General features: G+C 46.5%; 1 protein-coding gene across 2 annotated transcripts in view; it reads right to left on the bottom strand.

Annotated features, from left to right (window-relative positions):
• Window positions 1–27,963, bottom strand: part of GOLM1 (golgi membrane protein 1) — a 73,684-nt gene that overhangs the window by 11,974 nt on the left and 33,747 nt on the right. For both annotated transcript variants that reach the window (XM_003911873.2, XM_003911874.4), the window contains exons 4-6: window positions 13,635–13,689; window positions 7,579–7,681; window positions 2,364–2,493 (exon numbers count right to left, since the gene is read on the bottom strand). In XM_003911873.2, the coding sequence (XP_003911922.1) occupies window positions 2,364–2,493; window positions 7,579–7,681; window positions 13,635–13,689 (288 nt within the window). The remainder of the gene's footprint in view (window positions 1–2,363; window positions 2,494–7,578; window positions 7,682–13,634; window positions 13,690–27,963) is intronic.

The raw sequence follows: 27,963 nt of genomic DNA, 5'->3' as shown, positions 1-27,963 counted from the left end.
AACAGGCCACAGAGCTCTGTTCTCCTTAACCAGGCTGGCCCTCAGGAGGAGTGTATTACCCAGAGCCCCTGCTGGGATATTATCAGAGCCTAACTGACCTGGGGGAATGAAACACCCAACTCCAGTAAGCTCTAGACTTCCACATGGGAGAAGGAAGCTACTCAACTCCAGCGCATTCTAGCCAGTCTGTCCCACTGGGGTAGGGAGTGGGTACTAAGCAGCATAGGGGACATACACAGCCAAGGGACTCAGGCTCACTGAAAACCCTCATACTTACAGCACACTGATTTTTGACAAAGGTGCCAAGACAATTCAGTGGGGGAAAAGCAGTCTTTCTTTCAACAAGTGATACTGAGACAACCTGATATCCACACACACACACAAGAATGAAGCGGGAGCTCTACCTCACACCATATGCAAGCATTAAATTAACTGAAAATGAATCATAGGCCTAGATGTAAGAACTAAGAATGATAAAACTCTGAGAAGAAAATGCAACAGGAAATCTTCAAGATCTTGGGTCAAAGTGTTCCCAGATACAACACCAAGAACACACAACAAAAGAAAAAACAAATACAATGGATTTTGTCAAAATTAAGAACTTTTGTGCTTCAACTAAACACCAGCAAGAAAGTGAAAAACCCCATAGAATTGAAAAAAAAAAAAAAAACTTGCAAATCATATGTCCATTATATCTTTAGTAAAATAGATTCTAAAAACTTACAACTCAAAAATAACTCAATTAAAAAATGAGCAAAGGACCTGAATAGACATTTCTCCAAAGAAGATATACAAATGGCCAGTGAAGCATGTGAAAAGATGCTCAGTATCATTAGGGATATCATAGTTATTAGGGAAATGCAAACCCAAACGACAATAAGCTACCACTCCACACCTGCTAGGAAGGGTATCACGAAAAAGGTAGTATCAAGAGTTGGCAAGGATGTGAAGAAACTGAAGCCCTCATAAACTGCTGGTGGGAGTGGAAAATGGTATGGCCACTTTGGAAGAAGTCTGGGAGTTTCTCAATAGGTTAAATATAGATTATCATATAACCCAGCAGCTCTACTCCTAGGTAATATCCAAGAGATATGAAAACATATGACCACACAAAAGCTTCATGTTCATACGGCATTATTCATAATAGCCAAAATGTGGAAACACTCCAAATGCCCATCAACTGATGACGAATAAACCACATGTGGTCCATCCACAGGATGGATTAATCAGCCACTGAAGGGAATGCAGTACTGATGCATGCTGCAACCCTGATGAGCCCTGAAGCATTTATACTCAGTCAAAGCAGCCAGACAGGCCAGGCGCAGTGGCTCACGCCTGTAATCCCACCACTTTAGGAGGCTGAGGTGGGCGGATCACTTGAGGTCAGGCGTTCGAGACCAGCCTAGCCAACATGACGAAACCCCATCTCTACTAAAAATACAAACGTTAGCCAGGCCTGGTGGTGGGTGCCTGTAACCCCAGCTACTCGGGAGGCTGAGGCAGGAGAATCGCTTGAACCTGGGAGGCGGAGGTTGCAGTGAGCCGAGATCACACCACTGCACTCCAGCCTGGGCAACAGAACGAGATGCCCTCTCAAAAGAAAGCCAGACACAAAAGGCCACACATACATGATTCTATTGACAGGAAATTGTCCAGATGAGGCAAATCAAGAGACACAAAGTAAATTAGCAGTTGGCTGTCTAGGGCTGTGGGGACTGAAGGTAAATGAAGAGAGAACTAAGAGATACAGAGTTTCTTTTGTGCCAATAAAAATGTTCTGCAATTGACTGTGGTGATGGCTGCATAATTTTGTGAATACACCCAGAACCCATGAATTGTAAATTTTCTATGAATCATAGGGAATGCAAATTATATCTTAATAAAGCTGCTATAGTTTTTTAAAAACCAACCAAAGATCACCCAGAAGGCTTCGAGCAGCAGCTTCGTGGGCTGTGCTCTGCACGGGAGGCGGAATGAGAGCACGAGACATGGAGCCGGCCAGACCTGAAGCCTTGATGGGCTCTACCACTGACCAGGTGGTGTGACGCTGCCACAGAACTTCACCCCTCCCGTGGGCCTGGGGTCCTCAAATCAGGAAAACAGCAACTCTCTCCCAGGCTGGCTGCGAGCTGTAAATACGATAATTCCCGTAAAGCCCTGAGCCTGGGTAGTGGGACTGGAGGCCAGCACCCTTGGTTAGGGTCCAGTCATCCCAGGACCAGGTTCTGCTTTGTTGTATCTCAGGGAGCCAAGCCCACAAGGGAGGGCAGAGTCTAGAGAAAGCCAGGCAGCACATAAAAGAAACAAAATGCTTCAAGATAGGGGTACCTTCTAGAAACTCTTGGCAAAAATTCCCCAGTTACCTGCTGTCTCTGGTCGTTGTTTTCACTCAGGTCTCTGGAAGCTACAGCTTCGTTCCCCTTTTTGGTGACCTCTTCTATTCGCTCCTCACACTGTTCCTTCACCTCCTTCATCTGACTGATGCACTGGCTCCTTTGGTGAGAGAAAGCAAAGGAAGGGCCTGATGTCTGTGGCTGTGTCTCTGCTGGACGGTGACATCCACTTCCATAAGAGACACAGACCGTCTTCCGGCGTCAGGCGCTTCATCTGAAGAGCGCGCTTAAGACAGGGCAACATGTGTGCGTTCAACGATTAAACCACCAAAAGAAACACACTAAAAATAATCATCCCATTGTTCTAAAGCAGTGAACTTTACTGATTAGGAAAAAAAATTTTTTTTAACATACAATCTGTAGAATAAAAAAGTACATATATGTTTTGGTCTTCGTCCCTGGCTACTGCCACAGAGCTCTTAAAACCCTTGGAAGTTCCTGAGGGGGTATCTGGCTCGTCACAACCAGCCCCTCTGGACCATACTTGAGTTTATACTAATGAGGGGTCTTGGGAGTGGGGAAGGATGGGCGTCAGAGTTTCAGGACGGAGGCTGACTGCCAGAAGAACCCGCCACATGACTGGAAAGTTGGAACTTTCAGCTCCACCTCCTCCGGGGTGGGGAGAAGGACTGGAGATCGAGTTCAACCCCGTGGCTGACAGCTTTATGAATCATGCTATATAAAAGACTCAGACAAACTCCAGACCACAAGGCTTAGGGAGCTTTCGGGCTGGGGAATATCATGATGCACTGGATGGGAATGGCTGACTCCACGGGGCGGCCGCTCCTGTCCCCTCCATGGCACCAGCCCTCACCTTAGGACTCTACCACTGGGCTGTTGTGTAAAAGTCAAAATAGCTTTCCTGAATTCCGTGACAGTCATTCTGGCAAATGATCAAACCTGAGGGGGTGGTGGGTAATCCTAAAGCTGTGGCCAGCCAGGCAGAAGTGAGGGGGGCTGGGGGACATGTGGGACTTGTGGCTGGCATCTGAAGTGGGAGCAGGTGTGTGGGGTGGAGCCCCTTAACCCGGGGGTCTGTGCTAAGTGGGTAGTATCAAAACTTGAACTGGAGGACACTCAGCTGAATTGTTGTTGCGTTGCTTCAGCTTTCTGCCTGGAATTTATTTGAAGAGTATTTCGACAAGTGCCAGAGCTATGAAGTAATTAGGAGAATTACCCACTCATTTTGTAAATAAGAATGCTAAGGGGTGACACGGTTGTCTGGCACGGACCAGGGTCAGAGACAGGCGGAAACCGAAGCCAGACTCCAGGGCACTTTCCTGTCGTGCTCTCTCCACCACACAGCTCGCCTTTTCTGAGTCGCAGGCATTTCAGAGCCAAATGTGAGTGAGGACCACACTCAACCTCTGACTCTTGGAATATACCCTTCAGTGCAAAGCACCATGGGGTCACAATGTACCACACACAGAGAAGAGTACCAGGTGCTGCGGAAATAATGCAGTGCAGAGTTCCTGACCTGGGACAGCTGAGAGATCAGGTGAAAATTTCATTTAAATACAATGCTCACAAACATACAAGCCACAGGTGGTAGACTAGTGCACAGGAGCCGAAACAGAGCGAACAAAAAGCTGTCTGTATACTGTAGAACTGAATGAGCAGGTCATTTGCTATCCCCGAACCTTTAAACCTGCAAAGGGGAAGTACTGGTTGCCCCAGCTCCCAGCCCCGCTAAAATCAAGTACAAAGAGCCTTTATCTCCCAGCCTTGCAGATGAAGTGCGGCTTTCCACGTTCCAGCTTGAGAGCCAGGAGCCGAACTACCTCCATCCTCAATTCTGAGACAAAGGTCATGCAGATTGTGATAGCGTTTCTTCCTGAAGACTCAGGTTGGCTTTTTCTTACATGTAACTGGCAAATATTCCAGCACTAACTGGAGCTAAATTGGAGAGAAATACAGGACTTGGCCACTAGTGATTATTCTAACTGGGGCAACTGATGGCCAGAGTACCACTGATGGAATGTGTTCACTACAAGGATCTATCGGGGCAGGTGATTCCATCACCCAGGGCACCGACCATCACTGTATTACTTTACATTCCAGTATCAACACTGGAAACTGTCTCCTCATAGCAGGGAGATGAGATGGCGAGTGGTTCATCTCATATGCTGACTCCAGGTGTTTCAGGGAGAAAGAACGCAAGGCTATTTTCAGATGGAGAGCAGTGATTGCTTAGCGATGCCTGCCACAGGTGTAGGAGAGTAAAAAGTGGGATGTGTGCTGGCTGATTCAAACGGAAAGAACGCTAAGAACACTACCTTGTACATCAGGAAACCTGGCCTTTCCATCAGCTTTTGTGTTCTTGGCACTGCCTTCTATAGAAGGATTAGACCAGACAGGATGTTTTAAGGCAGGGAGTGCAGAATTAAGGGAGGGCCCGAAGAATTTGCACAAATTGCACACTTTAGGCAGGTGTCCATTTATAAGTTTGCTGACAAAGTGTTCGTACTTTTTATCAGATTCTCTCAAAGGGCCTATAAACCAAAGAAAGTTAAGAATAACTAGCTCTTTTTTGCTTCCAACACTCCACGAACATTATCCCTGGGAAGCATCGCATATCTGGTACAGGGCCTTGGGCACAAGTAGTGAAACAGACGCAGCCAGAAAGAGCTTTCAATCTAGGTATCAACCTGCCAGGAGCAAAAGGAGTGCATCCTACAAGTGTCTCCAGCCCAGCTTAGAGGTGTCCACCCATCGCCTGGGCCCAAGCTCTCCTACATGGGGAGCAGAGATTCCTTCTTTGTCACTGGGCTCTGATTTCCAGCTAGGTCAAAACCTTCTGGGGCAACATTTATCAAGTGAGGCCATTTGTGGCTTTTTATGTTTCAAGCTATATGAGGGAAATATTTGTATTAAGGTGTCTTTAAGGATGAATAAAAAGACTGAGGTACTTCATTTCTGTCTAAATGCAATTCTTTAATTATCAGCCTAACTCAAGGTTTCTCAGCCTTAGCACTGTATATGTTTTAGGCCAGATAAAACGTGACTGTGGGAAGCTGTCTTGTGGATTATAGGATGTTTAGCAGTGTGCCTGGCTTCTACCCACTAGATGCCAGCAGCAGCCTCCTTGTAAGACGTGACAGACGAAAATGTCCCCAAACATTGCCAAAGGCCTATTGGGACAAGACTTCTCCCACATGAGAACCACTGGCATAGCTGAATAAGGTTCCACACACGAGTGACAATCACATTTCCCTTCTACTGACTGGCTGCTCATGTCCTCTACAGAGACATGTACTTGGGGCTTCATGTTTTCAGTTGTACATGGTTATAAAGTTAGTAGGAAGATATTACGGCAGGTGGACAATGTTTTGGAGGAACATGGAAATCCCCAAGAACGCAATGAATGTGAGACAACTGATTCTCCCAGGTTGCTGGTGACCATGCAGACGGCTCAAATCCTTTCAGAATGCAATTTGACAATTCACACCCAGCAACAGGCTAAACTACAGATGAGCCTTTTAGAAGGAAATAATCCAAAATAGTAATTTTTAAAAGATAGGAGCTATATGGATGTTATAAATATAATCCAAGTAATATACTTTTTTAAATTTAAAAATTAAAAAATAAGAGGCTGGCTGGGCGCAGTAGCTCACACCTGTAATCCCAGCGCTTTGAGAGGCCAAGGCGAACGTATCACTTGAGGTTAGGCGTTTGAGACCAGCCTGGCCAACATGGTGAAACCCCATCTCTACTAAAAATACCAAAATTAATCAGGTGTGGTGGCGCGTGCCTGTAATCCCAGCTACTCAGGAGACTGGGGCAGGAGAATCACTTGAACCCAGGAGGCAGAGGTTGCAGTGAAGCGAGATCGCGCCACTGCACTCCAGCCTGGGAAACCAGAGCAGCGAAACTCCATCTCCAAAAAAAAAAAAAAAAAAAAAAAAAAAAGATCTTATAGCTAATGTGTTATTATTTAGGAGAAAAATTATGGCAATGGATATTTTTATCCTTAAAATCCCTTTTTATCATTGTATATCTACCTAATTTTGTTTTTAAAAATAAAATTTTTGTGGCCGGGTGCAGTGGCTCACACCTGTAATCCCAGCACTTTGGGAAGCCGAGGCGGGCAGATCATGAGGTCAGGAGTTTGAAACCAGCCTGACCAATGACACGGTTTTAGTAGAAACCCCGGGTATTGTGGCAGACACCTGTAATCCCAGCTACTCAGCAGGCTGAGGCAGAACAACTGCTTGCATCTGGGAGGTGGAGGTTGCAGTGAGCTGAGATTGCACTGCTGCACTCCATCCAGCCTGGGGGACAGAGTGAGACTCCATCTCAAAAAATATATATATATATACACACACACACACACACACACATATATACACACACACACATATATATACACATATACACACACACACATATATACATAATACAAGTAAGTAAAAGAATGATTAAATTTTTTTGATGATGACTGCAATTAAGTAAACATTCGTGTGAACTTGGGCATGGACTGGATAGAGTTAAGTCAAAGGGAAAAGGGCAGTCATGAGGGCTGGGCTGTGGGTGGCTGGTTCTCTCTGAATCCCAAACTGCCTACACATTAGCTGTATTGTTTTTATGAGGGAAAAAAGTGGAAAAAATAAACACAACCTTATCCTGTGACCTGTAAGCTGGTTTTTACTATCTTCCCACAGGGCTTAGCTCACTTTTCAATAGTTTAATATTGCTTGGCTTTGATTATAAAAGTACTCCATTCTCACTACTTAATGCAAAAATTTGGAAAATCACTGAAAAGTCTAAAAAAAACAAAATGCCCACAACGTGATCACCAGGCAATAAACTATTACTATACCAATATTTTGCCAAAATGTCTTTTAGTCCACGAATCTGATTTAGCTCATGTGGGCACCTGTGAAACACATTTTTAAAGCTTTATGTTGTTGACTTCACCAGTACACCTGTGCCTGACAGAGGTTTTAAGTTACATTTTAAGGCATGCTGAGAAATTCGTTTCCTGCTGAGAGCTGGCCTCCTTGTGCGTTTGTGTAGGACATGAATCCGAGAGGGGCCCAGGGGCCCGTGCCTTTCTCAGTCCTGCATGGAGCAGAAGGTGCATGCTCTATCATAGGTTACGTCTCCATCCGCCACCCTCAGCTTAACCCCCTGCCCCCGGTGGCGGGCACCCTGCACTGTGGCACGCACTCTGAGGTGCACTTACAGGTCGTAGGAGAACTTCCTCTCCAGGTTGGTCTGGTTCTTCTGAAACTGGAGGACATCCTGCTGCAGCCTGCCGTAATTCCTCTGCAGGGTCTTTAACTGGTCTACACCAAGGGGACAAGGAATTGCACAGGTTACTGGCACAATAATGTCATGCATTCATTCAAAATATGACAGAGGCAGACTCACACATCAGACCATAAACGGCAAGGACAGAGCAGGACAAAGGAGGGGACGGACAAAAAGCTGAAAACACAGCCCCTCCCCAGAGTCACTACCCCCCAGCCGTGGAGAGAGCTCTGGAAGAGCAGCAACCCGGAAGAACCTGCGTCTTCATCCTTTTCCAAACGTTCTCTGTTAAATCTCCTTTTTGGCCACTAGCCTTTAACGTATATCGGAAGCTTCTATGTGCCTGGTCTCTTTCGTAGACATCATAAGCCCCGAGCTCTCCCCAAAGGTCACACATTCCACCCTGCCCTCATCCCCAGCCGACTCATCCTTCCATCTGTAAAACACTGATTTTTGACGTTTGGTCAGATAAGCAGCCACTCCTGCTGACACCCTGCCCTCGGCCACCAGGCTACCCGCCAGCATCCTCCCTCCAGTCATTTATTCACAGCCAAGCCACTCTCCAAGGCCCTGTGCCCGTTTAATCACCCAACGCTCTCATCAGGGAAACAGCGGCTTTAAGGAAATTAATCAGCGCCACCCCTGCTGCCCTGATGACTGGGCTCATCCCAGTGGGCAAAGGGCTGAAACGGGGGCAGAGGGGAGGGCAGCCACCAGGGGGATACCAGAGTGGACAGGAGCAGCAGCCAGGCCCAGACACAGCCGGGACACACAGGCCAGGACAGATGTAGGCATCCCGGAGGTGTGCCCTCACAACACGAGACCTACAACAGTCTCAGGTGGAAAATGAAGTGAAATAAAACAGAAGGAGTCTGTGAATTATGACACACACAACACGGACTCATCCCAAAAGCCTGCACGTGATACCGTCAAGAGACAAAGCTGTGGTGAAGAGAACAGCTGGGTGGGAGCTGGGCCCAGAGAGAGAGGGGACTGGTGACTTCGGCATGGGTGAGGGGTCCTGGAGTGGCGGGCAGGTGCCGTGTTGACTGCAGTGGTGATCCGCGAGACTTTGTTAGGACTTACCCAACTGTACCCACAAGGGGTAAATGTTCTTGTATATAAACAATACTTCAGTATGCCTAACTGAACACACTCCGCAATTCAACTAAGCATGAGACAACAGAATACAATTCAGCAGTCAAAGAAATGAATGACTTGTATCACAATGGCATGGACCAATCGCAAATAACTATGCTGAGGGAGAGAAGCCAGGCAAAAAATGATACAGATGGCCTGATGCCATCTGTATGCATGCACCCAATTATTATTATTCTTTTTTAATTCTACTTTAAATTCTAGGGTACATGGGCACAACGTGCAGGTTACATATGTATACATGTGCCATGCTGGTGTGCTGCACCCATTAACTCGTCATTTACAACAGGTATTTCTCTTAATGCCATCCCTCTCCCCCTCCCCCCACCCCACAACAGACCCCAGTGTGTGATGTTCCCCACCCTGTGTCCAAGCGTTCTCATTGTTCAATTCCCACCTATGAGTGAGAATATGCAGTATTTGGTTTTCCGTCCTTGTGATCGTTTGCTCAGAATGATGGTTTCCAGCTTCATCCATGTCCCTACAAAGGACGTGAACTCATCCTTTTTTATGGCTGCATAGTATTCCATGGGGTATATGTGCCACATTTTCTTAATCTAGTCTATCATTGATGGACATCTGGGTTGATTCCAAGTCTTTGCTATTGTGACTAGTGCCACAATAAACATATGTGTGCATGTGTCTTTACAGTAGCATGATTTATAATCCTCTGGGTATATACCCAGTAATGGGATCGCTGGGTCAAATGGTATTTCTAGTTCTAGATCCTTGAAGAATCACCGCATTGTCTTCCACAATGGTTGAACTAGTTTACACTCCACCAACAGCATAAAAGCGTTCCCATTTCTCCACATCCTCTCCAGCACCTGTTGTTTCCTGACTTTTTAATGATCGCCATTCTAACTGCTGTGAAATGGTATCTCATTGTGCTTTTGATTTGCATTTTTCCGATGACCAGCGATGATGAGCAATTTTTCATGTGTCTGTTGGCTGCATAAATGTCTTCTTTTGAGAAGTAGACACTTCAAATCCTTTGCCCACTTTTTGATGGGATTATTTGATTTTTTTCTTCTAAATTTGTTTAAGTTCTTTGTAAGTTCTGGGTATTAGCCGTTTGTCAGTTGGGTAGATTGCAAAGATTTTCTCCCATTCTGCAGGTTGCCTGTTCACTCTGATGGTAGTTTCTTTTGCTGTGCAGAAGCTCTTTAGTTTAATTAGATCCCATTTGCCTATTTTGGCTTTTGCTGCCATTGCTTTTGGTGTTTTAGTCATGAAGTCCTTCCCCATGCCTATGTCTTGAATGGAATTGCCTAGGTTTTCTTCTAGAGTTTTTATGGCTTTAGGTCTAACACTTAAGTCTTTAATCCATCTTGAATTAATTTTTGTATAAGATGTAAGGAAGAGATCCAGTTTCAGCTTTCTACATATGGCTAGCCAGTTTTCCCAGCACCATTTATTAAATAGGGAATCCTTTCCCCATTTCCTGTTTTTGTCAGGTTTGCCAAAGATCAGATGGCTGTAGATATGTGGTATTATTTCCAAGGGCTCTATGCTGTTCCATTGGTCTACACCTCTGTTTTGGTACCAGTACCATGTTGTTTTGGCTACTGTAGCCTTGTAGTATAGTTTGAAGTCAGGTAGCATTAATGCCTCCAGCTTTGTTCTTTTGGCTTAGGATTGACTTGGCAATGCAGGCTTTTTGGTTCCATATAAACTTTAAAGTATTTTTTTCCAATTCTGTGAAGAAAGTCATTGGTAGCTTGATGGGGATGGCATTGAATCTATAAATTACCTTGGGCAGTATGGCCATTTTCACGTATTGATTCTTCCTATCCATGAGCATGGAATGTTCTTCCATTTGTTTGTGTCCTTTTATTTCACTGAGCAGTGGTTTGTAGTTCTCCTTGAAGAGGTCCTTCACATCCCTCATAAGTTGGATTCCTAGGTATTTTATTCTCGTTGAAGCAATTTTGAATGAGAGTTCACTCATGATTTGGCTCTCTATCTGTTATTGGTGTATAGGAATGCTTGTGGTTTCTGCACACTGATTTTGTATCCTGAGACTTTGCTGAAGTTGCTTATCAGCTTAAGGAGATTTTGGGCTGAGATGATGGGGTTTTCTAAATATACAATCATGTCATCTGCAAATAGGGACAATTTGACTTCCTCTTTTCCTAACTGAATACCCTTTATTTCTTTCTCCTGCCTGACTGCCCTGGCCAGAACTTCCAACACTATGTTGCATAGGAGTGGTGAGAGAGGGCATCCCTGTCTTGGGCCAGTCTTCAGAGGGAATGCTTCCAGCTTTTGCCCATTCACTATGATATTGGCTGTGGGTCTGTCATAAATAGCTCTTATTATTTTGAGATACGTCCCATCAATACCTAGTTTATTGAGAGTTTTTAGCATGAAAGGCGGTGGAATTTTGTCAAAGGTCTTTTCCTGCATCTATTGAGATAATCATGTGGTTGTCTTTGGTTCTGCTTATATGCTGGATTACGTTTATTGATTTGCATATGTTGAACCAGCCTTGCAGCCCAGGGATGAAGCCCACTTGATCGTGGTGGATAAGCTTTTTGATGTGCTGCTGGATTCGGTTTGCCAGTACTTTATTGAGGATTTTTGCATCGATGTTCATCAGGGATATTGGTCTAAAATTCCCTTTTTTTGTTGTATCTGTCAGACTTTGGTATCAGGATGATGCTGGCCTCATAAAATGAGTTAGGGAGGATTCCCTCTTTTTCAATTGATTGGAATAATTTTAGAAAGAATGGTACCAGCTCATCTATGTACCTCTGGTAGAATTTGGCTATGAATCCGTCTGGTCCTGGACTTTTTTTGGTTGGTAGGCTATTAATCATTGTCTCAATTCCAGAACCTGTTATTGGTCTATTCAGGGATTCAGCTTCTTCCTGGTTTAGTCTTGGGAGGGTGTATGTGTCCAGGAATTTATCCATTTCTTCTAGATTTTCTAGTTTATTTGGGTAGAGGTGTTTATAGTATTCTCTGATTGTAGTTTGTGTTTCTGTGGGATCGGTGGTGATATCCCCTTTATCATTTTTTATTGTGTCTATTTGATTCTTCTCTCTTTTCTTCTTTATTAGTCTTGCTAGCAGTCTATTAATTCTGTTGATCTTTTCAAAAAACCAGCTCCTTGATGCATTGATTTTTTGAAGGGTTTTTTGTGTCTCTATCCCCTTCAGTTCTGCTCTAATCTTAGCTATTTCTTGCCTTCTGCTGGCTTTTGAATGTGTTTCCTCTTGCTTCTCTAGTTCTTTTAACTGTGATGTTAGGGTGTCAATTTTAGATCTTTCCTGCTTTCTCCTGTGGGCATTTAGTGCTATAAATTTCCCTCTGAACACTGCTTTGTGTCCCAGAGATTCTAATATGTTGTGTCTTTATTCTCACTGGTTTCAAAGAACATCTTTATTTCTGCCTTCATTTTGTTATTTACCCAGTAGTCATTCAGGAGCAGGTTGTTCAGTTTCCATGTAGTTGAGCAGTTTTGATTGAGTTTCTTAGTCTTGAGTTCTAGTTTGATTGCACTGTGGTCTGAGTGACAGTTAGTTATAATTTCTGTTCTTTTACATTTGCTGAGGAGTGCTTTACTTCCAACTATGTGGTCAATTTTGGAATAAGTGCGATGTGATGCTGAGAAGAATGTATATTCTGTTGATTTGGGGTGGAGAGTTCTGTAGATGTCTATTAGGTGCGCTTGGTGCAGAGCTAAGTTCAATTCCTGGATATCCTTGTTAACTTTCTGTCTCGTTGATCTGTCTAATGTTGACAGTGGGGTGTTAAAGTCTTCCATTATTATTGTGTGGGAGTCTAAGTTTCTTTATAGGTCTCTAAGGACTTGCTTTATGAATCTTGGGCATGCATCCAATTATTTAAAATGCAAACTAGTCTACATGGCAGACCAGAGGCTGCCTGAGGAAAACGGATCACCACGGCACACAAGCAAACTTTTGGGGGTGATGAATATGTTCCCTGTGTTGACTTTGGTGGAGTTACTCGACATGTATGCTCTATCAAAACTGCTGTCCAACTGAACCTTTACGTGATACCCCCCTACCCTCAGCCCCGCAGCCAGGCAGCCTCTTCAACTCTGTGTAACCCTATGTTTCCCCCAAACACATTTCACAAAGTGACTCCTTTTCACATAAGACTTTCTAATATTCTTAGAACCTGACTTAGAACTAGAACTCTAAACCAGCAATGATCAAAAGAACTCTAATGCAAGTTGTATAGGGAATTTTTAACTTCCCAGTAGCCACACTTTTAGAGTAAAAATTATTCAACCCAACAGATGATGTAGCCCAACAGCACGGACCTTGCTGACCCTCCTGTCACAGAGGAAGGAGGAGCCCACCCCCCTGACAAAGGACAGCACCCCATTTCCCGCCCTGTGGCTGCTTCAGAAGGACTCAAAGGAAAACCAATCCCCAGCTGCCAAGTTGAGTCACAGGAGCAAAGAGGGGGAACTAAATTGTGCTGGACAGGTTTTCTAAGTTTCATGCAATCGAAATTCAGCACGACCCAATTCACAGGTCACATGTATACCATGTGTATATGTAACAGAGCATGTGCCTGTCATAAGTACTATTTCTATTTCTTAACACATTCATGAGTGACATTCTGAACTCTTCTGTATCTAACAGCTTGCAATGTATTTGGCAATATTGTTTTAAAAGGAAAAGTCTCTTAATGAGATAGAGTTAGGCAAAAAGAATAAAGATTGCTCAGTGACTCATGATACTATCTGCCATGAGATTATCATGGAGACCCACCTGGGCCTAGAGAAGAACGAGAGAAACAGAGCTTCCTCCTAAAAACAGCGCCTGGCGTGGAGGAGCGAGCGGAACTTACCTTGCAGCACTCGGATGAGCCTCTCGCCTGTGGTGATGTTATTCACCAAAACCGCCTGCAAGGAAGATACACACGCATGAAACACCCAAACCAACACCTCAGCCTGACAGCCACATGCGATGGAAACCAAAGATGGGGCCGCCCTCCCCAACCCAGTGCCGCTGGCGCTCAGTGCTTGGCCTGGACCCTCCCGTGTCTGCTGCTGAAAAGGAACAGCCTGACCTAGAGATCAGCTCCCCACCGCCACCTCTGGACCCGAGCAAAAGCCAGCGGGTCCAGACTCCACTCCAGCCCAGGAAACGCAGCTCCTCCAGGAAAGCGCCAAACAGGCCCTGTTTCCTCTCGCCGGACACAGCGGAGGTTCTGGGCACCCAGAGGACCAATCAGCAACCTCACACCGCACCACACCGCACACCACTCCACAGCAAACCACACCACACACCACATCAAACCACACCACACACACACCACACCGCACACACCACTCCACACCAAACCACACCACACACACCACATCAAACCACAACACACACACCACACCGCACACACCACTCCACACCAAACCACACCACGACACACATCACACCACACCACACCACACACACCACACACCACTCCACACCAAACCACACCACGACACACATCACACCACGACACACATCACACCACACCACACACACACCACCCACACACCACCACACACACCCCACACCACCTACACCAAAACTACATCGCATACATCTATTACACCACATACATCTTAAAACTCATACCCATGACACACACACCACACCACATACACGACACACCTCACACCACACCAAACCACACCACGACACACCACACCACACACACACACCCAAACCACACGACACACCACACACAACACACCAAACCACACCACTCCACACCATACCAAACCACACCACCACACACCACACCACACACACCACACACCTACACACCACTCCACACCAAACCACACACACACCACTCCACACCATACCACCAGACCACACCACACACCACACCGAACCACACCACGCCATAACTCCTCACCACACACACCACTCCACACCACCCACACCACTTCCATTACACCTCTACACTACATACACTATTCTCATTACACGCTTACACACCACTCCCCCACACCAAAACCACACCCACACCAAACCACACCCACGCCTACACCACACCACGCCCCATCACCCTCTCTCACCCACACCACTCCACACACAACACACACACCACTCCGCACCCCACACACACTCCACATCACACACACACCACACACACTACACACACCACCAGACCACACCACACACTCCACACCAAACCACCCACGCCACAACTCCACACCACACACACCATTCCACACCTAACCACACCACTTCACATCAAACCACACCACCACACACACCACCCAGCACACCTCTTTACCTCTAATACTATTTTATTTAATTAATCGCATTTCTACTTCACTTAATCGGATTTCACACTTCAACATTCTCGTGTTCATAAATCCATATTCGATTTACCATTTGCATTATTTAAACGACACTATACACTCACTCATTACACTTACCTCTCACACCAAACCACACACACCACTCCACATACATAATAATACTCTCATTAATTCCATTACATACACTATGCTACACTACTTCCACACACCTTCAGCCATACACTATTCCCAGACACTACACTCACACACCACTCCCACACTCTACTACTAATTACACACACAATATACCACATTACACTACTCTAAATACATCTAAACCACATTACTACATACTGCTCCACACACCACCATACATCACACACTGCTCTACACCACACATCACATACCATAATTAATAATTAAACCAAAACCACGCCACACTACACCACTTCTATAATTCAGCACTTACACTACACCGCTCACATTGTATAGTTTCCACAATTACCTACCTCTACTCACAGCCCACATGCACAGCTCCACACCGGCTTCCACCTCTACACCAGCTGGACACACTGCAATGTAGCTCCGCACTGCTTCCAATTCTCTACACCAGCTCATATGTACAGCTTCTGTACTACTTCCACTTCCACCAGCTTCACTGCACAGCTCAGCACCGCCTACCTCTCACACCAGTTTCATATGCACAGCCTGCGCATCAGCTTCACTACACTAGTTTACATTTGTACAGTTTTGCCTAATTCCTACACTAGTTTTCATCGCTGTATTGGTTTACGCTGCCACTCATACTAGTTTATGTATAGTTCATTAATTCACCCACCATTACCCAGCTTCACATGCACAGCTCCGCGACCGCTTCCACCTCTACTACCAGTTCTCACATGCACAGCTCCGCACCGCTCCACCCCACACCAGCTCCGCCATGCACAGTTTCCTGCACCGCTTCCACACCATTACCAGCTTCGCCACTGTACGTGCCCGCACCGGCTTCCACACCACACCAGCTCACACTGCACAGCTCCGCACCGCTCCACACCACCACCAGCTCACACTGCACAGCTCCCACTCCACCTCACACCACACCAGCTTCACACTGTATTATTTCCTGTAATTCTACTTACTCCACACCAGCAGCTCACACCTACACAGCTCCATACCCACCTTCACTTCATACTGTGAGCACCCACACTCACCTCATTGCGCATTACCCAGCTCTGCTACCGTATTGCCCGCACTGCACCACTCCACACCACATACCCAGTTTCACATTGTATTGCGCCCGCACTGCTCCACCACCTCACCACACCAGCTCACACTCGTACAGCTCGCACTGCTCCACACACCACTTCACCACACCAGCTTCACACTGCATTGTGCTCCGCACTGCTCCACACTCACTTCACTACCACCAGCTCACACTCGTACAGCTTCCAAGACTGGCCTACACCAGTTTCACACTGCACAGCTTCTGCACCGCTTCCACACTAGGCTTTTCATTAATTTCGCACAGCCCGCGACCTTCCACACCAGCTCACACCGCACAGCCGCGCCACCACCCACACCCCTGCCACCACCATACCTCGCATTGTGCCCGCACCGCCCACACCAGCTCACACTGTACAACCATTTAATCGCTTCCACTCCTACCTTCAGTTTCATACCTCGTACTGTAGCCCTACTCACCTTTACACACCACAGCTTCCACTGTACAGTCTTCCAGCACCGCTTCCACACCACAATTGTGCTCACAAAGCACAGCCCGCACCACCTATACCTCACACACCAGCTCACACTGCATAGCCTCCACACCGCTTCTATTACCACACCAGTTTCATACTGTACAGTTTCCATACTGCTCTATATTACTCATACTAGCTCACACCGTACAGCCCTGCACCGCCTTCCACCACCACACCAGCTCACACCGCACAGCCCGCCACCACCCACACCATCACCACACCGCACAGCCCGCCACCACACCGCTCCACACCACACCAGCTCACACCGTACCAACCCGCGACCACCTGCTACACCACACCAGCTCACACAGCACAGCTCCACACCACCACCACACCAGCTCACACCTCGCACAGCTCGCACTCCACACCAGCTCACTGCACAGCCCGCGACCGCCTCCACACTCACAGCCTTCACACTGTACAGTTTCTGTACTCGCACCACCTCCACACCACCACACCAGCTCACACTGCACAGCACCCCGCACCACCCCACACCACACCAGCTCACACTGCACAGCACCGCACCACCCACACACACACCTGTGCCTCACACTGCGGCCAGCACCGCACCACTCCCACCACACCAGCTCACACTGCACAGCTCCGCACCACCCCACACACCACACCACACCAGCTCACACTGCACAGCTCCGCACTGCCCACACCACACCACACCAGCTCACACTGCACAGCTCCGCACTCACCCCACACCACACCACCACACCAGCTTCACATCTGCATTGCCTGCACTGCCCGCACTCAGTTTCATACTCCGTATTAGCTCAAGACCGCACCACTCCACTCCACCCCACACCACACCAGCCCAGGTCTCCCTCGTTCAGAGCTCGAACTCCGAATTCCAGGTTGGCTAAAAAAGAAAAGGGAATGCAGTGGCCACTCCACTAACAAGACCTCTTGATGCATTTGAACTTCTGGCCTCCTCCTGTCCACAGAGTCTATAAGCTTAGGCACTGGAGGGTTTCACACACAGTCTCACCATGCTGGGAAAGTCAACAGCAGAGGAGGGCAGAAGCCACACAGAATCCAGATAACAACAAAGTGAAAAGTAGGAAGAGTGAGTGTCAAGGTCAGTGTAACAACTGGGCAATATGCCGTGACAAGTCACTTTATGCCAGGAGCTCTTCTAAGCCCTCCACATCTACTCGCTCTTTTATTTATTTATTTTTTAATTTTTTTTTGAGACAGAGTTTTGCTCTGTCGCCGGGCTGGGGTGCAATGGCACAATCTCTGGCTCACTGCAGCCTCCACCTCCCGGGTTCAAGCAATTCTCCTGCCTCAGTCTCCCAAGTAGCTGGGAGTAGAGATGGGGGTTTCACCATGTTGGCCAGGCTGGTCTCGAACTTCTGACCTGAAGTGATTCGGCCGCCTTGGCCTCCCAAAGTGCTGGGATTACAGGCGTGAGCCACTGCGTCCAGCCTCATTTATTCTTCTTGACAGTTATGTGAGGTAGTAGTATACTATCCCGTTTTCGGAAAAGGGAAACTGAGGCCCAGGCTCCTTAAATGGCTCACAGTCACCCACCTACTAAGAGGCAAAGCCAAACTCCAGCTCCAACAGACATGCTCCAGAGAGCAAGCTCTTCACAGCTACTTGCCAAATTGCTACAAACCCAAGCAGGACATCAACGTAGTGGGCTGCAGCTAATGCTAAAAACAAAAGCCTGAAAAAAGCGGGGAACAGAATATTAAGTGTCAGAGTGCACTGCACAGGTAAATGCCATCTTACAGACGAACACATACAGCATGTATGTGTGCTGGGCCACATGGCGAACATTTCTTACTGTGTCATCATCAACAAAGTCTGCAAATACTCCACTACTTGACATGCTGCCCACAACGTGGAGACACATTTGTGTCCCATTCCTGCTTAGTGGTGGACGGTGACAAGCACAGCACCTCTTCCTCCTCTGGGAACTTTGTTTTCTCAGGCCTGGACAGAAACAAGGCTTAGGCAAACAACAGCCTTTTGGAGTAAGGTGCTTGTGAACACAGGGATGCATGCCCACAAATGAAATCGCATCAAACAAATCTGGTGTTTGGGAGCTCTGAGGACACGGAACGTTTCCTGGGGCAACAGCAGAGATGTTATGGTGATAACACCTGTAAAGCCATCCCTCAGGGAAAGATCATCCAAATGGGTGTGTATAGGTATGCTATACTTCAGGGGTTTTGAGGGGAGAGAGAATAGGAAATGAAAGCAGGACCCACACAGTAGGAATCAGATTCACGCAGCACCTGCTACTCTTGGAAAAAGCTCGCCCTGCATGAAGAGAGAAAAGATTACCATATGATCCAACAACCCACTTGTGGGTATGAACCCAGAAGCATTTAAAGCAGGATCCCCAAGAGACATCTGCACTCTCATGTTAGCTGCCACATCACTCACCATTACCAAGAGGCGAATGCAACCCAAGGGGTCAGAGAGGAATGAATGGATAAGCAAAATGTGGCATACACATACAATGAAATATTACGCCACCTTTACAAAGAAGGAAATACCGACACATACTACAACATGGATGAATGCAGACAACATTACACTAAGTGAAACCATAAGCCAGTCATAGAAGGACAAATGCTGTATGATTCTATTCATATGAAGTACCTAAAGTCATCAAAATCACAGAAACAAAATAGAAAGGTGGCTGTCCAGGGACAGGAGATGGGGGAGGGAAATTGGTGTTTAGTGAGCATCGAGGCCCAGTGTTACAGAATTAATTTCTAGAGATCTGTCACACAACAACGTGAATATCCTTCACATCACTGATCTGTACACTTAAATTTCCACCTCGCATCAGTACGAAAACCACGTTTCCTCTGGAAATCAGAGTGAAAACTGAACAGTAAAAAAAAAACAAAAAAGAACACTTAAATAATTATACAGTGTTTACCCCCTGAGTTGATCTCCTGGGTAAATAATATCTTCCATATCTCCCGGGTAAATAATTTCTATAAAAATTATGGCAATTTGATGCATGCTTTTCCATCCATTCCCCTTAGCTCCCCTCCCCACCAAAATCACATTAGTGCTTGCAACTATCTGAGGGTTCAGATACTGCTGCAATTTGAAATATCTGAAGCTATTTCTGTCTCCAAGTGACTTTATTCTTCCAAAAAATATATATTTTTGTTATCTTCCCCCATCTACTTACTTATGCATGGAAAAATACAGCCTCCACTTAGGAAAATAAAAGAAAGATCATAAAATGCCATCAAGATATTTTACATACAATTTTATATTTATAGAAATTTTGTTGAATCATTTTCAGGGAAACTATGAAAATGCTTCTTAGCTTCTTTTGGGATTCAACATATTATAAAGAAGAAAAAACTCTGAGTTCAACAAAATCATTTTTATTTTTGATTTAATATATATATATTTTTTGTGACGAAGTCTCGCTCTGTCGCCCAGGCTGGAGCACAGTGGCATGATCTCGGCTCAAAGCAACCTCTGCCTCCTGGGTTCAAGCTATTCCCCTGCCTCAGCCTCCCGAGTAGTTGGGACTACAGGCGTGCGCCACCACGTCGGGCTAATTTTTTGTATTTTAGTAGAGACAAGGTTTCACCATGTTGGCCAGGATGGTCTCCATCTCCTGACCTTGTGATCCACCCGCCTCAGCCTCCCAAAGTGCTGGGATTACAGGAGTGAGCCACTACGCCTGGCCAAAAAAATTTGAGACAGTCTCACTCTGTTGCCCAGGCTGCAGTGCAGTGGCGCTATCATAGCTCAATGCAGCCCCCAGCTCCTGTCCTCAAGTGATCCTCCTGCCTCAGCCTCCTGCAGCACTGGGATAGTTCTTAAATGAATTATATATTCTACTCTAAACAGCCAGGTTGTTTTCCACATATTGGTGCAGAGGGATTTTAGGGGTAGCTGTACTTCCTGGTGTTCACGAGCTGTTCCCTGAAAACACAGTCATAGACAAGGAGGCAATAAGCACCACCAGTAATTAACTGGAAACTAAACCTCAAAGAATCTGGGTTGAATCACCCATGTACAAATTTAATATGACCATTCCATCCTGGGAAACATGTATATTTTGATCAAACTTTTTCTGTATTAGATTCCTAGATAAATAAGCTCAATATTTCATAATAAGTTTTCTTTTTCTTTTTTTTTCAGACGGAGTCTCCCTCTGTTGCCCAGGCTGGAGTGCAGTGGCGCAATCTCGGCTCACTGCAAGCTCCGCCTCCCAGGTTTACGCCATTCTCCTGCCTCAGCTTCCCGAGTAGCTGGGATTACAGGCGCCCGCCAGCACGCCTGGCTAATTTTTTTGCATTTTTAGTAGAGACGGGGTTTCACCGTGTTAGCCAGGATGGTCTCCATCTCCCGACTTCATGATCCGCCTGCCTCGGCCTCCCAAAGTGCTGGGATTACAGGCATAAGCCACCGTGTCCGGCCTCATAAGTTTTCAAAGCAACAAATCTATAATAAAGTATCACATTCTGAAAGCTCAATAAGATGTAATGACTAATTTTTAAAATACTAATATTTGAAAAGCTCACTCGGAAGCAGGATGCTGATCACATTGTAAAAAGCAGAAGGTGACTTTTAACTACTGTATTTGTTCGGCTCATTAAAATAACCAACCTGCTTTGAGGGCGTGGGGCCACCTTAATTTTCAGGGTTTCTTAAAGAGGACATTTATCTAACCCAAGTCAACCCCCTGCAATCAGATGCCTGGAAAACTTCTCTGTACTGAAATTCCTGTTACTGCTTCAGAGTTACTCGTGTTACTGCCTTATAATGAAAAAGTTAATCTTAGTGACCTAGGAATGACATAAGAATGAAGGGAAGATGATCAAATATTCATTGGAATCTTTTTACCTCTTACCAGTTTCAAAATGGTGCTATCCAAAGCAGTGCTATTCAACAGAAATAAAATGTCAGTCGCACCCGGAAATTAAAACTTCTCTAATAGCCACATTCAATTAAGTAAAAAGAAACAGGTTGGGCAAAAGATTTGAATAGACACCTCCCTAAAGTAGACATATAAATGGCCAATATGTATATGAAAGATGCTCAACCTCATTAGTCACTAGTGAATTGCAAATCAAAATGAGAAGATGCCGCTTCACATCTATTGGTATGGCTGTAATTTCAAAAGAGGGGCCAGGCGCGGTAGCTCACGCCTGTAATCCCAGCACTCTGGGAGGCTGAGGTGGGCAGGTCACTTGAGGTCAGACCTGGCCAACACAGCAAAACGCTGTCTCTACTAAAAATACAAAAATTAGCCAGGCATGGTGGTGTGCGCCTGTAGTCCCAGCTACTTGGGAGAGTGAGGCAGGGGAATCATTTGAACCTAGGAGGCAGAGGTTGCAGTGAGCTGAGATCATGCCACTGCACTCCAGACTGGGCAACAGAGCAAGACTCCATCTCAAAAAAAATAGCCCGGGCAAGGTGGCAAGGTGGCTCACGCCTGTAATGCCAACACTTTGGGAGTCCGAGGCGGGCAGATCACCTGAGGTCAGGAGTTCAAGACCAGTCTGGCCAACATGGCAAAACCCCGTCTCTACTAAAAATACAAAAATTAGCTGGGTGTGGTGGCGGGCACTTGTAATCCCAGCTGCTTGGGAGGCTGAGGTAGGGAGAATCACTTGAACCCAGGAGGCGGAAGTTGCAGTGAGCCAAGATTGAGCCATTGCCTTCTATGAGACTCTGTCTCGAGAAAAAATAAATACATAAAAATAAAATAAAAATAAAAAAGGAAAATAACAAGAGTTGACAAGAATGTGGAAAAGCTGGAGAGAAATTAGAACCCCCATACACAGTGGCTAAGAATGTAAAATGTAAAATTTAATCCCTATGAAAAAGTCTGTAAGTTTCTCAAAAAGTTCAGCACAGAGCTACCATATGACCCAACAATCCCATTTGTGAGTATACACCCAAGAGAAATGAAGACGTATCTCCACTCGAAAACCTGTCCACAAATGTTCACAGAATTATTTATGAAGGCCAAAAAGTGGTAACAATCCAAATGTCCGTCAACATGTGAATGGATAAAGCAAACAGCTATATCCACATAAGGGAACAGCATTCGGCCACAGGAAAAAAGTATTACTGACACCTGCTACAACACGGATGAGGATTGGAAACATACTAAGTGAAAGATGCCAGACACAAAACAAATGCCATGTCCTGCATGATTCTACACTACATGATATGCCCAGAATAGGAAGATCTCTAGAGACAGAAAACAGATCAGTGGTTGCCAGGGGCTGGGGGAAGAGGGAAATGGGGAGGGATTGCTTAATGGGTACACATTTCTTTCTGGGGTGATAAAAATGTTCTGGCCGGGTGTGGTGGCTCATGCCTGTAATCCCAGCACTTTGGGAGGCTGAGGTGAGCGGATCACTTGAGGTCAGGAGTTCGAGACCAGCCTAGCCAACATACTGAAACCCCCTCTCTACTAAAAATACAAAAATTAGCTGGGCGTGGTGGCACCTGTAATCCCAGCTAGGAGAATAGCTTGAACCCAGGAGGCGGAGTTGCAGTGAGCCAAGATGGTGCCATTGCACTCCAGCCCGGGTGAGTGTGTGACTCTATTTCAAAAAAAAAAAAAAAAAGTTTTGGAATCAATGGTTATAGTTGCATGGCATCGTGAACATACCCAAACTACTGAGATGTATGATACATTAAAAAATGGCTAAAATAATGAATTGTATGTTATGTGAATTTTATCCCAACTTTAAAAACAAGAAACAGATGAAATTCATATTTTATTTACCCTAATGTATCCCAATTATCACTGCAAGATGTATCCCACATAAAAATCATTGAGAAATTTGGCTTGTTTACACTCAATCTCTGTACTCCAGCATATCTTACTGATATGCTATATCACATCAGTAAGATGTGCTGAGATTGTAGCACATCTCAGCTGGGACACGCTAAGTGCTCAACAGCCACCTGCAGCTAGGGACAGCAAGTTCCAGAGGAATAAGAAGGTCGGGGGAAAGAGGGAGACAGAGAAGGGGAGGGAGACAGGGAAAGCGGGGAGAGGGAAGGAGAGAGAGGCAGAGACTTGCAAATGAGTCATTTATGGCATCCTGCTACGATTACACACTCACACACTCATTCACACACACAAACAAGACAAGCAGTGACTCCCAAATGCTTCATGCCTACAGCCACCACTGAGCCAAGTGGTGGGTCACTGGATGTATGTTCCCATAGGGAAAAGGGCACCAAGTGATGAGGAAACTAGTCCAGTCCACAAGCCTCTAGAGATGACATGATTATGTTTTGTGGGTTAAGAAGTTACACAACACAGAAATGTTGTTGTGACTGACTGAATACTTGACATGAAGGAAGAACTGGATGTTTTGGTACGATCATGGTATTGTGGCTATGAGAGAGACGATCCCACCTTTTAAGGATGTGTGCTAAAATACTCATGGCTAAAACAGCATGAGTTATAATCCCCAAAGCTTGTCACTGGATGTGTGGGGGCTCCCGGGGTCACTCTACCTTTTCGTGTTTACAGTTTTCCACAATCAGCCTACACACACAGATACGCACACATAAGCTTGTCACATGGATAATTACGTCTGCAATACAATTTTTAAAAATCTTCAAGGCTGGCTTTAGAGGAAGAGAAAGGTGAATCAGAAGATGCTGAGATAAACGCGTTGTCTGGAGAAATTTGAGGTAGGTTCAGGAACTTTTAGAAGGGCAGGTCTTTGCTGCGCTATTTGTCATTTGTAATTTCACTCCTAAAATTCAGCAATTTTCTTTTCACAGTATAGCTCCATCAACAATGATCCGCTATGACAAATGGTTTGGAAGCTCACAAATGAGGATAAAGGGAGGAAAAAGAAAAGAGAAACAAGTGAGAGAGAGAGAAGGCAGCACAGGGAAGACTGGGATGGGAGAGATTTTCATGAAGACCTGAGACTGTGCCATCTGGTTTGGGGTCCGCTGCTAATTTGCTCCTTGACTTTGGACGCATCACTTAACTTCTCTGTGCCTCTATTTCCCCAAATGGAACCTGCGCAGGGTGGCCTGCTGAGTTTTGTTTAAAAGGGGTACCTTACAGGCACCTCAAGTGGGAACCCCAAAAATGTGGGCATGGATCAGAGTGTGAATGAGTGTGTGTATGTGAGTGTGAGTTGAACTGAGTGTGAGAATACCAACAGGAGAGGAGTGGCTGTTTACGGCACAGAGTCAAATGTCAGCGTAAATGGTAGGATCCTGGTCAGAGAGCAGCTGAGGAGACTCCAGGGCAGGGGACACAGACGGGCCGAAGGGCGGGTCTGGACCTGCAGCTGTGGGAGAGTGTGCACAAGTCACCAAGTTTACATGGAAGGGCGTGGGGAGATTAAGTGTAACTCTCTACGAAGCTTCAGAAAACACCATCTATCCAGGAAAACACCTAGTACACACAGACACTGTTGCTACACACCCAGAATAGCTCCTGCCAACACATGCCTGTGTTGTTACACAGAGGGTAACATCCTCCCACCCCGTCCACCTCGCAGCTTGGTGGGTGTGGGAAAGCACCCCGCTGGGAGGGTGCAGGACCCGCCGTGGGATCACCCGGGTGCCCAGCTCGGCAGAACAAGGTTCATGAGGTGTGGTGACCATTGCAGAGATAAGCACAGGGTTGATGGCGAGGGGGCCTGAACCCAAGACTGGCTCACACTCTCCCCCAGCATCTTCTGGGCAAGGCACACTGCAGGTGCTTCGGGGAAGGAGGAGAGAGGATGGGCAGGAGGGAGAGCGGAGGAAGAAGAGAGGAAAGGATGGCGAGGAGAGGGAGAGAAAGGAGAGGAGAGGGAGAGAAAGGAGGACAGAGGGAGGGGAGGAGGGAGAATGGAGGGAGGGGAGGAGGGAGAATGGAGGGAGGGGAGGAGGGAGAATGGAGGGAGGGGAGGAGGGAGAATGGAGGGAGGGGAGGAGGGAGAATGGAGGGAGGGGAGGAGGGAAGAAAAGAGGACAGAGAGAAGGATGGAGGAAAGGGATGGAAGGAAGAGGAGAGAGACAGAGTCTGGAGGGGAGGAGGGCAAGAGGAGGATGGAGGGAGGAAAAGAAGGACAAAGGGAGAAGGGTAGAGGGATAGAAAGGAAGAGAAAGGATGGAGGGAGGGGAGGCGGGAGGAAGGAAAGGAGGAGAAGCAAACAGGGGAGGCTGCCCTTGCCTCTGAGAACCTGCCACACTGCCTCCTTCAGTGGCAGCCCACTCCTGTGGTAGGCTGAGATAGTGCCTGAGAGCCATCCCACCTCAATGCAGGCCCTTCCCACAGCTTACAGGCACCTATTTCCCTGTATCAAATCCTTCCTGCTTAAAATAGAGGGGTGGTTTCTCCGTCTACACTGACCCCAGTACACTCACTTCCTCATCTTTGTCCAGCACTCAATGGTACATGAACACAGCCTGCACATGACTGGGCACAGGCCAGGGCCGAACAGAACAAATACCGAATGGACTGACAGAACTGGACCCGGAAAATCGGTGAGAATAAAAACAGAAAAGCTGCTCTAGAACTCTGGATTCCTCAATCACAGGGATTAAAGGTGATAAGAGACACCACGTTTATCTGCACAAGACTGCTCTGGTTCTCCAAGAAAATCAACCCTCCAGAAGACAATCGTCACATTCTCAGGGGCACAAGCAAAGCTGGCCCAGAGAGAAGACACTGGAACCCTCTGAGAACTGCATCTGGCCACAGGAGAACGCAGTCTGGCGGGGCAGTGTGACGAGCAGACCTGGCAGCCCCCAGCAGCCCCATGCCGGCCACTCTCAGGTCCCGGGAGCCTTCCATGACCTCTCCGGCTCTCACTCTCTTCCCCTCTGTCTCAAGTGGCAAGAATGACTGTCTCCTAAAGAAATTAAGTGAGAAATTAAATATGTTCATGTCGGGCCAGGTGCAATGGCATACACCTGTAATCCCAGCACTTTGGGAGGCCGAGGAAGGTAAATCACAAGGTCAGAAGTTCAAGACCAGCCTGGCCAACACGGTGAAACCCCATCTCTACTAAAAATACAAAAATTAGCCAGGCGTGGTGGTGCGTGCCTGTAATCCCAGCTACTCGGGAGGCTGAGGCAGGAGAATCACATGAACCAGGGAAGCGGAGGTTGCAGTGAGCCAAGGTTACACCACTGTACTCCAGCCTGGGTGACACAGTTGAGACTCTGTCTCCAAAAAACAAATATGTTCATGTTACAAAAGCACTCTGAAACTCTAGAGCAGACCAGACTCGTGAATTATTTCCTTTTGAAGAGGCAAAATCCTTCAGCAAAAGTCACTCATAAACAAATGCCATTGCACGTGAGAGATGCGACCCCATCTCAGCCCCAGAGGACACTCAAGAACGCATTCCATGAACCAACTCTTTACAAGAGGAAAGCACTGTAAATGCCTCAGAGCCTCCTCGTACCCCAAGTTACTGTGCAAGAGGAGAAACCGGGCAGCTCCCTGAAACCACTGGGACATGGGTGCAGGTCACACAGGCGAGCATGGCCACAGTGAGGCTGAGTGCCCCCTGCACTTTCCCCACTCCTTCTTTAAGCTTTTCTTCTTCCGGACACAAAACGATAAGCAAGTCACCAACACCTCTGTTCTTCCACTCAGCAATCATTCTTTCTTTACTCCGTTGCTCCTCTTCAGGAAAGATACAGGAACTCTATTTTCATGACAAAGGAACTGTTGCTAAAACATTATTTTTGCACCACTGCAATGTTAATGCACATATTTTAACAAAGAAGTAAAACGCATAAATGTCGAAGTGGATGTGCAGCTGCGAGAAACCAGCCGAGTGAGAACGTTACAAGCGCAAATGCCGAAAATGAAGCCATTTGTGACTCGAACTTTTGGCAAGCAAAAACGAACACATTAGCAGGAAGATGTGCCTTTCCCTTCACGAAGTGCTAGTAAGTAATTCAGGGTCTCCCAGACTCTTCCCCAGGCATTTCAGAGAGCAGGTGATGCCACCCCCAAGCCTTTGTGGCCACTGCAAGAGGGGACCCAGGATCTTTTGAAGTCTTCAGACCCAAATTATTATGATGATGATTATTTTTTAGATGGAGTCTCACTGTTACCCAGGCTGGAGCGCATGGTGTGGTCTTGGCTCACTGCAACCTCTGCCTCCCAGGTTCAAGC

The sequence above is a fragment of the Papio anubis genome, chromosome 13 (assembly GCF_008728515.1).
Source record: "Papio anubis isolate 15944 chromosome 13, Panubis1.0, whole genome shotgun sequence".
NCBI classification, from domain to species: Eukaryota; Metazoa; Chordata; class Mammalia; order Primates; family Cercopithecidae; genus Papio; species Papio anubis.
Note: the sequence above shows the minus strand (reverse complement) of the source record. Positions and strands in the feature narration are given on the sequence as shown.